This window comes from Gymnoscopelus microlampas (assembly GCF_963454915.1).
Source record: "Gymnoscopelus microlampas genome assembly, chromosome: 3".
NCBI lineage: Eukaryota > Metazoa > Chordata > Actinopteri > Myctophiformes > Myctophidae > Gymnoscopelus > Gymnoscopelus microlampas.
Genome location: NC_139940.1, coordinates 17,066,219 through 17,081,638, shown reverse-complemented (window position 1 = coordinate 17,081,638; position 15,420 = coordinate 17,066,219). Strand labels below are relative to the sequence as shown.

Here is a 15,420-nt window from a genome sequence, read left to right as displayed (position 1 = left end):
CCCACACACCCACACACACTGATATACATTCAGATTCAAAATATACACATAACCCCGACCACCCTACCACCGCACATATACCGTGTGCACAGCTTACATACACCACACACACCTGCTTACATTTCAATAGAGTATAACCATAATCTATAACTAAGGAGACAGTGAGGAGACAATGTCAGTCAATATGTCAATCATGCATGGGGGATGTTAAGAGTGGGACTTACCCAGTATCTTAAAGACATACCACTTATGCATCATCTTAAGGACTTACCCAGTATCCTAACCACTTGAACCCTAGCGTACCTACTCTGGGGCAAACATCAGACTAAAATAGCAGACCTACAAGCTCAGAACGTGTCGCTTTGCCGAAGAGATGCGGTGTAAACGAAAAAAATTAGAGGGCCTATATAGAGCCCTGGAGGACCCGGTATATAAATAAATAACAAACTATATAAATATCAAACAAAATCTGGACGGCCCAGAGCAAAACCCTCAGGTTAAACCCATTGCTCAAGTCTGTGAGCAAAAGATTGGGGGCTTTATTTAGGGCCAGACTGAATAAATCCACTATTTGGGGATTTAGGGTGGCGCAAGGGGCATTCCTGTGCAAAAGTTGCTATTTTGGGACACTAGCCTTTTCCGCAAAACCCCTGATGATTGAAGCCACGTTGGGCTTGTTTTTCTGTAAAGTTGCTTGTAAATAATGGTAGTTGCGGGTTGCGGTTGTGAGCTTGTAGATCGGCTATTTTCAAATAGCCAACATATATAAATTTGCACATTGTTTAATAGCCGACATATATAGGTTTGAAGTGCTCATTTGGCATATAGTCGCTTCTTTTGGGCTTGTTTCCATGGACCTGGTTATTCCTCTCGCAACTTCTGGCAACACTGCTCATGTTCCGACATCAACTCGGCAGCCGCACTGGGGCACCGTAACGTTGGACACCATATGCCCGACGTTAACTTCAGAGGCTCTAGCCTTTGATTTGATTGCCTTTCAATAAAACCCTATTTGATAGACCTAAGTATCACCTACATGTTACTGATTAGAGAGAATTTTATATTATTGTAATCAGAAAAAAAAAACTGAAGTGTATAAGCATTGCATTGCGCACCGCACAAATTGTCTTCTTTGAATAGACTATTCTCTTATATAAACACAATTATCACAAGGAATTGACAATCTCCCTTCTGCTGCTTATAGGAAAATTAGAATCCAGAGATTTGTTGAGAATTAGGAGAGAGGGACGCTTTGAATGTTGTGCCGTTGTTCGCCCCGGCCAACTCCCGACATGTCCATTGCAGGCGCACTCTACCAAACAAATTTCGCATAGCGGGTGGTTTTAGAATCCGTTCTGCACTTTCTCAAACGTGTGTGGGCAACATAGCAATTTTGGGGATAATGCATCAACACGCCGACGGGAACACCTCCAGGCGCAAATAACGGAGTCGCATAATGAATAGTATAGTATAGCGGCCTCAAAATAACGTTTCGGGACAGTGCCAGCTCCCTTATCCGTAATTCACGGGTAGCGGGCAGTAATTCACGGGCAGCGAGTGCGGGTATATGGATATGTATATATCCACTAGTGTATATCACACTAGTGGATATTATTGCCTCACAATCGCTCTTGATTGTCGGGGGGGCTGTTATCTACCCCAAATACCCCTGATTATCTCCGAGTGTGCGCATACCTTTAGGTGCACCAGAATTGTAGTTGTGAAATAGATAAGTGTTTAAAAAGATTGTTACCTGTATTGCCATTTGGCAAAGGAGACGACAGTTAGTGAGAGAAGTGCTTTGGTGCGACTGTCAGAGAGAGGGGCGAGTGGGGGATGTAAGTAGGCGGTGACAAAGTCAAAGCCAGTATTTTTTTTTTACATACAATGGGCCCGATTCATGAACCGTACTTACGAACAAATTTGTTCTTAGACCCACTTAAGAAGTTTTTTAAGAGATTTTGGCATTCACAAATGTTTTCTTAGCTGTGATTTGTTCTTAAGTTAAGAAGAAATCTACGCATACTAGAGAGCACTCTTAGGGTGGCCTTTGAGTTCTTAAGTGTGATATGTTTGTGCAAAAATAATTAATTCTCGAAGTTTCTTCAATTCTACAGTTGTATAATATAGGATTTAAATTACAATAATATTTTTATCATATCTTTAGAGCAAAAAAGGTTCTCAAAGGTGTGGTCTGGGGACCCCCAGGGGTCCTTGAAGCTGTTCCAGGGGGTCCACAGCAAACGAGGAACAGTTTAATCACTTTAACCCTATTTTATACTTTGTTTGAAAATAGCTGATCTACAAGCTCACAACGCGTCCCATTACTGGCAATTTTGAACTTGTAGATCGGCTATTTTCGAAACATTTTGATAAATCTTGAAAACATTTCCCTAGCAGAAAATATTTTCAGGTGGGGGTCTGCAGCCAAATGCATCTAACCCAAACAGACCCGGTTGAGTTGAAGCCCAAGCCCCATACCCACCCCATAACCCCCCACCCAACCCACCCTCATCGCCCCCCCATACCCCCACCCCCATATCCCGACATTCGCCACACCCCCATTTTCAAGTCCCCTTCCTACCTGAAAGCCCCCCTATACCCACCCGTCACACCCATCCCCATACCCCACACAGCCCCCTACACCCCTCCTTGCACCACCATATCACCCACCACACCCCTATTTCCACCCCATTACATACCAAGCAGCTGCTACCTTAAAGACCCTCTATATCCACCCACCAGCTTTCAGTACTAAAATGTTTTATATCCACTACTAACGCTACTCCTGAACATGAAATATGGATAACATTTTTAACAGCTAATTTCAGCAAATTTACATTGATATCGAGTAGTGATATGTTGATTAATGTGAGAGAAATAATAAAATACATTCATTAATTAAATAAAATAATTTGCTGTTCACTTCAGAAGTACCTCCACAGAAATATTTATTTATTTTTATGTTTGGAGTCTGGTGTTCCACCATCATTAGGCTTTAGTTTAGGTATTCTTTACTTCATTCTCTCAACTTTATTTCTCTGTGTGATTTCCTGTGATTTCTGTGTGCAGCAATCACACACAGGTGTGACTGCAGGCAGAGCCTAAGAACATTTCATGAATCTGACTCGACTTCTCTTAGGAATTCACTTAGGAAGAAATTTAAGAAGACAACTTACGAATTTATTGCTGAATGAGGCCCAATGTTTGTATGTGTTTGTATGTGTCCACAGAAATACAGATTTATTTATCCAAATTTGGATATAGAAGAAATTTAAAGACTAACCCATCATCTTAAAAACATACCCAGTATCTTATGGACTTACCAAGTATCTTAAGGACTTACCCAATATATTAAGGACTTACCAAGTATTTTAGGGACTTACCCATTATCTTAAGGACTTACCAAGTATCTTAAGGACTTACCCAATATATTAAGGACTTACCAACTATCTTAAGGACTTACCCATTATCTTAAGGACTTACCAAGTATCTTAAGGACTTACCCAATATATTAAGGACTTACCAACTATCTTAAGGACTTACCCAATATATTAAGGACTTACCAACTATCTTAAGGACTTACCAAGTATCTTAAGGACTTACCAAGTATCTTAAGGACTTACCAAGTATCTTAAGGAATTACCCATTATCTTAAGGACTTACCAAGTATCTTAAGGACTTACCCATTATCTTAAGGCTGCCATTCCCAACTCCATCTGTAGCATACAGACCCCAGTAGATACAATGGAACAACAGGCTGAGCACTGTCAGATTGGGAGAGAGGGGGGGGAGGGAATAGAGGGGAATAGGGAGAAGATGGAGGGAGGCGGGAAGGGAGAGGGGAGGGGAGGGAGAAAGAGAGGAAGGAGAAAGAGAGGACAAGTGCAGTGGGACCGGGGGATAGAGAGAACAGAATAGAGTGGAGAGAGGGAGAGAGGGATGTCACAGCAAACAGAAAGAGAGCAGAGGACAGAATGAAGGATGGAGAGAGAGAGAGAGAGAGAGAGAGAGAGAGAGAGAGAGAGAGAGAGGGCAGAGGAGGCGAAGGGGAGATGAGAGGAGGCCGGCAGAGGAACGGGGGGATTGGGGAAGAGACAGAGGAGGGTTAGTTGAAAAGAGAGAGAAAGATAAGGAAAGAATGGGGAGGTGGTGGGAGGACAGGGATGGGATTCAAAGACCCGTGGGTGGAAGAGAGAGGGAAAGATAAGAGGAGGCAGGGAGGGAGCAAAGTAGAAGAAGAGGAAGAAGATGAAGAAGAGGGAGACAGAGAGTTGAAAAAGGGGCCCGGGGAATGGAGGGGGGTTGGCAGAGAGAAGGACATGGAGTTAGCGTTGAAAGGACATTCAGCGAGAAGAGGAGAGACGAGGGTGGAGGACAGATTGGCAGCACAATGAGAGAGATGGAGGATGAAGAAAGAGAATTGAGGGGAGCAGGTGAACGGAGAGAGAATTCATGAAAAGCAAGAGATGGAGAGAGAGAGAGAGAGAGAGAGAGAGAGAGAGAGAGAGAGAGAGAGAGAGAGAGAGAGAGAGAGAGAGAGACTCACATAATTGAAGGAGGCCAAGGAACAGAGAGGATGATTCAACAGGGAGACATGAGGGAGAAGGAGAGGAAGGGATGAGAAAGGAGAGGAGGAGAGTTTGTCATATAGAGTCAGTGTGCAGTGAAGCACCAAACTGTGTAATGACTCCTATTTACAGTGTAATGACAACGATAACATCTCTAATCTGCATCAGGGATTACATTCTGTGTGTGTGTGTGTGTGTGTGTGTGTGTGTGTGTGTGTGTGTGTGTGTGTGTGTGTGTGTGTGTGTGTGTGTGTGTGTGTGTGTGTGTGTGTGTGTGTGTGTGTGTGTGTGTGTGTGTGTGCGTGCGCAGTACTCACCTTCCACACCTGCAGCAGTCATAAACATCTTGTAGGTGGTGTGAAGAAGCTGTCTCCCCTTCAGGTTGTCTGCAGAAGGGAGGGGGGGGGTGACAAATAGACTGAGTGAAGCAGAGGAAGAGGAAGAGAGAGGGACAGAGATAAAAGGATGGAGGGATGGTAACAGATGGTGCGTGAGAGGAGAGCGTGAGAGACAGAAGCCGGGGAATCAAAAGCAAGAGAGATGAAACAAGCGCCAGGGCCAGATAGATGCAGAGAGTGGCCCATTTGTATGCAGCCATCCTGCCAACAGCCGTCTCAGGACGAGGCGCAACCAGATGCAACTTCTCCCTTTTCTGTCCTCCCTAAAAAGCCCCCCCCCCCCCCCCTCCTCCTCCTCCTCCCACAAGCTCCTGGGAAACCGTTTTTTAATGCGTATTTAACTGAGCGGGTTGACTCCAAAAAACACTCCTGTTTACCCCTGGGGGAGTGATTACAAGGGAAAAAAGGGGAGGAATGTTGGTTCGTAGATGTGCATCAGTGCACAGCGTTAACAATGTGGAGCCTCGCAGAGCTGCTGAACGTTAAGCAGCTCTGTAGTCTCTCACAGGCAGCCGCTTCCACAAAGCTATATACTCTGATGGTGGGTTCTTGTGCTCAGAAAAGAGGGACAGAGAGAACTTTCCATTCCAAGTTCCATTGGATTGATTTGCTCTCGTCGGGGCCAGGTATTCGAACCATGACCCATGGGGGCGGGGCGGGGGTCATAAGCTAGCCTCTCTTGCCATTAGGCCACCATCCGACATGTCCATTCAACCACTTACTTTTCGGTAGCTACACAGTTTCCCCTTCGTAGTCTCTCTGTCTCTCTCTGTCTCTCTCTCTCGCATTTACTTTTATATTAAGCATCTTCTGCTATTCTTCGCTCTCTCCATTTTCTCTTTTGTCCCACTCACAAGCTCAGGATGGGTGGTGAACATGCTGGGACTGCACCTTCACTTATCTGAGGGAACATAAGAACGTACTCCTCTCCCATCATGCAGGCCTGTAAGAGACTTCATAATGCATGTGACAAAAAGGCTCTTAACGCTCTTAATGTTTTTCTACTTCTGAAAGGAAAAGGTATAACGCTCTGCTCCTGGAGATGGAGAGAAACACAGAGAGATAGAGAGAGAGAGAGAGAGAGAGAGAGAGAGAGAGAGAGAGAGAGAGAGAGAGAGAGAGAGAGAGAGAGAGAGACGATGGAGAGAGTGCTGTGCTGAGTGCTGAGAGGATGGAGAGAGGATAGAAAGATATAGGTAGAGAGAGCAATGGAAGGTCAGACAGAAAGACAAAGAGCGAGAAACAGATAGGTAGCAGGAAAGAGGAGAGAGAGAGAGAGAGAGAGAGAGAGAGAGAGAGAGAGAGAGAGAGATTTAGATACTTACAGGCAAAGTAGCAGGAGAGGAGGAACACCAAGGAAAAGATAACCAGGAACGTGATGTCCGTCTCCAGGATCCCTGTGATGGAGAGATAGAGGGGTGGAAGAGAGATGGGTGAGGAACAGAGAAGGAAAGGGGGATGGGAGCGATAAAAAGAGGAATGAAAAGTATGGTCACGAGAGGAAGGGGGATTGAGGGATGAGTAGGGGAAAGAGAGAAGAGAGAGAAGATGAGAAAATTTTGGTGGGGTGTGGGAAAGGAGGAAGGGCGGAAGAGGTTGATTAGGGTGAGGAGGGTGAGGAGAGAGGAGGGACAGACAGAACGATGGGGAGGAGAGAGAGGGACAAAGGAACAGGACAAAAGGACAAAAGGAAATGGGGAGTGGTGAAGGAATCACGGGAACGAAGGTAAACGGAATGAAAGAATAAAGCAATTAAAGCGGTAAAGGGTGATTGGGTGAAGGAGAAATGGATATTGGATTAGATAAGAAAGTGAGAGAGACCGAGAGATAGAGAGAGGGGGCGGACGGAGAGCAAGATGCAGGGACAGAGACAATGAGAAAAAGAGATGGAGGGGGGAAGTGGATATAATTCAGTTAGAGAAACAGACACTCTGGTCCCTCTCTTCTCCTCCATTTTCATCCCTTTCACTCTCTCCATCCGTCATCATTAATTCGTTCAGCCGTCCCTTCATTATTGTAATTTGCTCAGTACAGTGTGCTTTATTGGCCGTACTAAGTGGTGTGGGCTAGTGCCATCGACGATTCATTCCATAATCCGTCTCCTCTGTCTGTCTGTCTGTCTGTCTCTCTCTCACACTCACTTACCGAACTCATCGGCAGAGAAATGCTGCGTCCAGAAAGATTGGCCATTAGTGAGTTTCATCTCATACTCCAGCTGCAAGCCTTCGCCCTGAGAGGGAGAGAGAGGGGGGAGGAGAGAGAGAGAGAGAGAGAGAGAGAGAGAGAGAGAGAGAGAGAGATGGGTGTGGGGGGCAGAACGAGTGGAAGAAATAAGGGTGTGGATGAAGGAAGATGGAGGGAAAGTAAGAGAGACAGGGGGAGAGGAGACAATATAGTTTAGGGTCATGCTCTGCTTTTTGGTTCTAGTACACAGACACTAAGACACCCCCCCCAAAAAAAGGAAAGAAAAAGAAAAAAAAGCTCTTGTAAGAGAGCAGGAGGCAATGCAACATTATGAGCTGTGAAGTGTTCACCTACTTTCAGCACCACGGACAGCGCATGTGGAGGAGCTGCTTCAGTGGGGCCGTGTGGGTTGCATTGAGCGGGTCCCAACCTTTTCCTTTACTTGACAATCTCGAGAGGCTGCCGCGTTAAGCGGTCAGATGGGTGGGCCGCATGCATTTTCAGAGCATGTTTATTTTAACCCATTAAGACCTGAGGCCGATTCTTAAAAAAATCTAAATCCTAACAGTTTTTCGGAAAGAAAAAAACTATTTTCACGATTTTTCAAAAATAGCAGATCTACAAGCTCATAGCGCGGCACTCGGTGCCGCGCAATGAGCTTGTATATCTGCTATTTTTGAATAGCCAAAGAAATCTAAAGTGACACAGATGCGTTCCAGGTCTTAATGGGTTAATGTTCAATCAATCGATTGTGTTCCGGCTTCAATCAATGGAACTAACATAGTATACTTGTTCTTCTTTATCTGTATCACAATGAGAATTCATTTTCAACGTTTAAAAAACTAAAATGCCATACTTCTTTACATACATTTTAAAATATTAATATTATTATTACAATCTTTTTTTGCCAATTATTTGGCGGCCCACTTGCTATATCCTCACGGCCCACCAGTGGGCCCGGCCTACAGGTTGATCGGTTAACAGTTAACAGTTACAGTTATCAAGTTTGTTTGGAATCCATGTCAGCACAAGCATGAGCCAGCGATGAACACATGAAGCCATGAGGAGGCAGTGACACTGACAAAAACAGTGTTTGGTACAATTTGATGCAAAACGGCTTCGTTTCCCACAACAATATCTATTATCAATACAATTACTGTTTGTGTTGCCTGTGTCACTCTGTAATCCATTTCAATGTGCTCTGTCAGTATAGCAAATTATTGACAGTCATGCCAGTGAAATGCCTCCGAATTGAATTGAATTGATTTGAGAAAGAGAGTGGGGGGGCGAGAGAGATAGAGAGAGAAAGAGAGAGAGAAAGAGAAAGAGAAAGAGAAAGAGAGAGAGAGAGAGAGAGAGAGAGAGAGAGAGAGAGAGAGAGAGAGAGAGGGAAATACAAAGAAATATGAACAGAGAGGAGAGTTGGGTCGACAATTAGAGCAAAGTGAGCTCATTTCACAGACAAAAGTTCAAAGCCATGCAGTCTGGTCTTGAAAGATGGATAGACAGAGAGAGACAGACAGACGGAAAGAGTGCGAGACAGCGAGAAATTACTTTGATTTCATTTGGCGGCCTCAGACTCCATCTCGCTCCCTCTATCAAAAAGGGGCGAGAAGCGTGGAGCGTGCACTGCCACAAAATCAATACAGACACGAAGAGCAAAGAGACAGAGATAAAGAGAGATAGATAGATGTAGAGAGAAATGGACAGAGAGAGCATTACAAAACCAGAGAGAGAGAGAGAGAGAGAGGGACACTATGAAAAAGACAGGAGCGAATGAAAAGAGAGAAAATAATAAGTGCAGAAGGAGCGAGAGTTGAGGTGTAGAGATCACTAGTAAATCATAGCTGTACTGCTGATCCTGGGTGTCAGGACCCAGGAGGGGGTCATGACCCAGCAGGGGATCTCAGAATGATTTGGGGACTTAGCCAGATGATTTAACCATTTATTGTAAGCCCTATTTTATGTTTTTTTTTATGTTCAAAATAGTTGCCTGAAGAAGGTCTATGACCGAAAGTTTGCCATCTATATAAAAAATAAAATCACACCCAGTGTGAAGTGGGCGGTGTGGTCACAGTGGTCATCACAGAGATGGAAGTTCACTTAAAGAAAAGCAATATTTCTGAAGTGCGTGGTGCTATTTATTAACAATAAACAATAAATAAACAATGGTTGGTCCACAATGGGTGATTCACTTAAAAAAACATAAATGTGTTTTTTTTTAAGTGCATAGTCCTATTTATAGGGCTATGCACATGTGTCATGTGTTTCACTAGCCAATCACAGTCCTGAATAGAGTCAGCCAATAGATTTTCATTGAATGTGTAGGGGTTAGGGGTGTACAATGGTGGCCAATCACGGTGCATGGTTAGGGGGGTACAATGGTGGCCAGTGATTTGCATTGAATGTGTAGGGTTAGGGGGGTACAATGGTGGCCAATCACAGTGCAGCGATTGTCGATGTCCAAACCTCACATATAGGGGCGGTTGCACCGCCTAAAAATCAGATTTTGCTCAGTTTTGAGTGTACGGAGGCCCCCTTTAATTGTTCATCTGGCTTCATTTTGACTCCAGCACCTCATCCAAGTCTACTGGCAGATGAGCGGTGTTCTTTCACTATGACGTTCAAAATAGTGAAAATAGCTGATCTACAAGCTCACAACGTGGCACACTATGTGCTTGCTCATCTGACACGTTTGCTATTTTCAACCCCCAAAAAAAGAAAAGTGTTGAAAATAGCAGATGTTTTTGTGTGCCTAACTGTGTAATGACATGCCCGAAATAGGGACGCCAGATGGAAAGTCGGTTGGTAGATATATTCATTTCCAGTAATATAAATGATACACTTACATTTATTCATAGAACACATTAAGGCAGAAAGGAGGTCTATGATTATACTAACATGCCAACAGTGCCAAGTGTGCATTGTGTTGCCAACTGGGGGTCAGCAGCACTGAGCCAGGATTGTGCCAAACAGTGCCTTTAATTGGGGCGGAGAGGCAGAATACAGCCTCATTGTGAGTTTATATCACTTACTGAAGCTGATAATAGCCTCTTGAGGACCTGCATTCCCCAAAACACACAAAGTAGGCGACCTCTGGCAGTAGTAGTGCTACAAAATTAGCATTTGGTTGTGCTACTGACCTGAAAATCTATCTGTATATGCCTTCAAAGCCTAGTACAGTAGTGCTATAAGAATTTACTATTATTTGGCTCAGGCATCCAAACTTAACATGAATCGGTGAACGTTGCTCATTTACATACATTTTCATGCGGAGAAAAGCCTGTGATGTAACGCAGTGGTTCTCAAAGTGCTGAGCCAGGCCTAGAGGTCCTTGACTGGTCCCAGGGGGCCCCCAGCAAAATGAGTTAATATACTGTAGCATCAATTTAACCACTTTAACCCTATACACACTACAAGCTCACAACGTGTTGCATCGCAACACGTTGTAAGCTCGTAGATCTGCTATTTTCAAAAAAACTTCAAACTTCAAAAGAATTTAACAACATAAATCTTGTATGGGGTCCCTGGCACAAAATATTTTCAGATGGTGATCCGGACCAAATACGTATAAACATTTAAAGACATAAAACAGCTTGAGAACCACTGATGCAACGTATTTCACTTATTCTGTCAGTTCTCTTGTCTGGAAGACTGCCAGGTTCCACTTAGGAAAGTTCTGCTCTGTAATAATATAGTATACAGAATTTGTGGGAAAATAAATAAATATACTTTTATTCCATGAAAATGTTTTTCTGCAGCCTTTAGATTTCCCACTAAAATGAAATGACCTCTAAACACCTTCGGTCAAAATAATTTTCTGATGCCAGCCTTCACACACTTTGTACATATGCTAACCCAGGGACGGAGGGCGGGGGTGGGTGTTAGCACATTCTGTGAGGAGGCCTCCTTTCGTTTCGCTCGGCTTACGAGCCAAAAAGGGTGTTAGAGCCACCTGAGTGGAGGCAGAGATGGAGCGATAGAGGGAACGTGACGGGAAAGTTGAATAATTGGTGAGACGGAATCCAAGAGAACCAAGGGGAGATGTAGTATCTGATAAAAGTGAGGGAGCTTGGAGGCATGAAAGGTACAAAGCAGTTGATTGCACACGAGATACAGAGATAGAGAGAGAGAGAGAGAGAGAGAGAGAGAGAGAGAGAGAGAGAGAGAGAGAGGAAGCATAGAGACAAGATGCAATGATAGGACAGGAGGCGGAAGGTGGGCCCTAGGGTCCATTCGGGTCCGTGAAATTCAGAGTGAAATGAACACTGAAGGTTTTGCTGTGTGGGAAAAGTCACGAGGACAGACAGACGACAGAGACGAGAGAGTTCTGGAACAGATCCGGCATGACACAGGGAGCCTCGTGCCGTGTTAACAGAGACTTCAAAAGATTGCTCCGAACGATCACGAATGACAAGGGACGGGAAGGACGATGTGAGAGGTGTGACAGCGGACGAGGGGGAGAGGAGCAGGGGGAAGCTGAGGGGCGATGGGTGGGAATTGGCTGTGGGTTGCGGACCGCATACTGTAAGGCCCCGAGACGGGGAGACGGGCCTTTATAGTTGAGTCCAATAGCATTAGGCAGCGTGTCGATCAGCGGGTCCTTGTTGGTGTGACGCTAAACCACTCTCTGCAAGAAGCATCCGGTCTAATCGTGTGCCTCCTCGCCGCCACTCTCCACTGACGGCGCCAAACGCGTGCATGGAATAATACACACACACACACACACATGCACGCAAGCAAAGTCGCACATGCACACTTCTCTCACAAATGCATGCCATGCATACAGAGAGGGACATACTGTACACATGCACTCTCAGTCTCGCAAATATACGGTGTACACACACATACAGAAAAGCACGACACACGTCATGAACAGGCAGATATAAACTTATGTCCACACACCTGCACTCTGTGAATACTAACTCACTCCATGCAGACACTACACTAAATTCATTCCGTTTATTCTTTCACTCTATCTTCTCTCTCACACACAAATATACTCTCCCCCCCCCACACACACACCTATTCCTTTTCTGCTGCCTTCGCTTTCACAAATAAATAAACATACTGTAAACACACATACAATCTCTCTCTGTCATTCAGACTACCACTGACTCACAGAGTCTCTCTCGTGCTCATGCACACACGCACGCACGCACGCACGCACGCACGCACGCACGCACGCACGCACGCACGCACGCACGCACACACACACACACACACACACACACACACACACACACACACACACATCGCTCTTTCTTTTGCACCACCGCTTACACATACAGTACAATCTTTTTTTGTCACACAACCACAGTCACACATAGATAAACACACTCCCTCGCTCTGTCTGTCTCTGTCTCTCACAACTCCCAGTGTCAGATTTGAGATTTCCATATAGAACACCAACGAAGACGTGTCATCATTATCCACACTCACTCACAGCGCTATACCACCGCGTTGACCCCCAGAGTCCAGATGGACACCAAATTGAACAAAAACCACCAGCATCAAACTGCTCTACCCTTTCAAACCCCCCAGGCAGATCATTATAACACAACACACACAGAACAATTATAAAGCAACACAATGCTGTATCACAACCCCAGGGCTATCTAATCAACAGGTTGCAGTGAGAGGCAAACCAGAGCACACATACAATACATATTGCTGCTGAATTAGAAAATGCAGATGGGTATGCAGATATTAATATCACGATGAAAACAAGCAGATGACGAACGCGACTGAAACATATCGCTTAAAATACCGCTGTACATCCGTGCACACACACACACACACACACACACACAGGTGTACCCGCCGCATGCTGTGGCATGGGAGAGATAAGGTGTGCAGATGCGCAGATAGGGGACCAGCTGGAACAGAGTTATAGATGATCGCCCTGGGGTTTCAAAGCAGAACCATCTGTGTGTGTGTGTGTGTGTGTGTGTGTGTGTGTGTGTGTGTGTGTGTGTGTGTGTGTGTGTGTGTGTGTGTGTGTGTGTGTGTGTGTGTGTGTGTGTGTGTGTGTGTGTGTGTGTGTGTGTGTGTTTGTTTTCCTGTGCACGGGTCGCAATCGTGTTAATCTGTATGTTTTCATCATGATCTTGAGTCACATCAAGCTGCTGTGCCTATATCAGTCTATCTATCTATCTGTGTGCATGCGTGCGTGTGTGTGTGTGAGACATATAGAGAGATACAGAGTATGTGCATGCTACTGTTTATGCGCTTTCATGTGCTGACATGCAGGCAGGTCCACATATCGTTAAGAAACCTTGTATCTCCATATTTCACTTCTTTTTGTTGGGTTTTCATAAATTAGTATATGGTTGGCAGGCCTATCTGTTTGTGTGTGGGAGGTGTGTGGGAGGTGTGTGTTCGCTGCGTTGTCAAGCCGACGGTATGGGAGTGTGCGTCAGAGGTGAGAGGTGAAAGGAGAGATATTGCCACTCACCCCACATTTGCTGAGTGCAATGTACCACCATCTCTCCCTCACCGAGCGGAAGCTACGGCCGCCCACACAGCTCAGAACCTCTTCATCCCCATCTTCCTCCACCTGAGGAACAGACAGAGAGACATAAGGAGAGAGACACAGACGCCAGAGAGAGACATAGAGAGAGAGAGAGAGAGAGAGAGAGAGAGAGAGAGAGAGAGAGAGAGAGAGAGAGAGAGAGAGAGAGAGAGAGAGAGAGAAAATAAGCCAGAGAGTGGAGAAGGGGAGACAGAAGGAGGACAGACAGACAGACAGACAGACAGACAGACAGACAGACAGACAGACAGACAGACAGACAGACAGACAGACAGACAGACATAGACGGTAGAGTTAGACAGAGAAACACAAAGAATGACAGAGTGAAAGTGAGAGAAATCAATAGAGAGAGAGGCAGACAGTGAGACAAAGAGCCAGATGGATATAGTCAGCAAGACAGTGGCGTAATGGTATGCCATGTTGCTATGGCAAATACGTTTCCTCACAAATGCATTGTAATGATCACAATAAAGCAGAAATGTGAGACGTTGACGTGCCAACACATTTCATACCGCAAACAGCCTGAAATACTGACTGCTGCTGCGACTGTTCATCCAAACTTATCAAATCATATGGGCACAAAACCCGCTATAGGAGCTGTATCCACCATTGTGAATAAAAGGATTGTCATTTTATCAATCATGACGTTCTTTTGCCACAAATGAGTGCGTTCCATAGACTGTAAAAAATACACTGTGTTCGTGAATTGCCTGCAAGTAGCGCTTGCTCGCTCTCTCTCTCTCTCTCTCTCTCTCTCTCTCTCTCTCTCTCTCTCTCTCTCTCTCTCTTCCTCTCCCCCTCTCTCTCTCTCAGAGACTGACTCTATATCTTCTTTTTCGAGTGTGTGCTGTCCAGAGGCACTAGAAAGATTATTTATTAATCTGTTTTTGTGAATACAAAATTACAACTATTCAAAACGATGACTGCTTGACTGCTGGGGATTTCTCGCAATTATGAAAAGGCATAGGGCTGGGGGGGTTTACAATAAAGGATTCTGATTCCAAAAGGTTTTGAATTACTTTGAATTCTCATTTACTTTGGATTGAAAAGATTATGATAGGTTGTAATCTTTACTAAAAAATATTTAAAAAATCTAATATAAAAATTAGCAAATATTGATTTTAGGGGAAATGTGAGTTAAGTATTCACACGGTATAGGGCCCTGCAAATGATAAGGAAAAGGTTGGTTATTAGGATAGACTACATCCCATATCCTGGAGTGAAAATTGTTCTGGAATTGTCTAGTTTGTTGTAAGGCCAATGTTCAAGGCATTGAGGCAAATAATATAAAATCCTGGCTTATTTTGATAGGTCTTGCTAATTTAACTGAGAGTTCCATTCCATTATTGTGGCTTATTTGATTTGCTGCTCTGTAACCAAGGTAATTTATACGGCTGAACTAGCCTGCTCCGTGGCGGGCTAACTGTCAAGCTTAATTTAGGCAGAAAAGTAGAAGACAAACAATACCCTGTACATATTGTTCCCGAGCACCTTGTGGAATAGTGTCTGATGCACCCCATTCCCTCTATATATAAATATAATTCTTTATAATAAAAAACTGTCACATTAACAAACTGCAGTTTTTCAGTACTGTATACAGTATGGCAAATTTCATTAGGCCTATATCTCTTCCAATTTCATCAAGTGCCACACTTTTAATCTATTTCACTCAGCTCCACCCGAAGTTGAGGAGGCCTTATAGCTTAGCAGGTACAGAGGCCATATGCTAATCAGA

General features: G+C 44.5%; 1 protein-coding gene across 1 annotated transcript in view; it reads right to left on the bottom strand.

Annotated features, from left to right (window-relative positions):
* tmem145 (transmembrane protein 145) overlaps positions 1-15,420 on the bottom strand; it is a 56,196-nt gene that overhangs the window by 17,988 nt on the left and 22,788 nt on the right. Inside the window, exons 5-9 of the mRNA XM_084052456.1 lie at positions 13,611-13,712; positions 7,115-7,199; positions 6,295-6,366; positions 4,889-4,957; positions 3,687-3,767 (exon numbers count right to left, since the gene is read on the bottom strand). Coding sequence (XP_083908582.1) covers positions 3,687-3,767; positions 4,889-4,957; positions 6,295-6,366; positions 7,115-7,199; positions 13,611-13,712 — 409 coding nt within the window. The remainder of the gene's footprint in view (positions 1-3,686; positions 3,768-4,888; positions 4,958-6,294; positions 6,367-7,114; positions 7,200-13,610; positions 13,713-15,420) is intronic.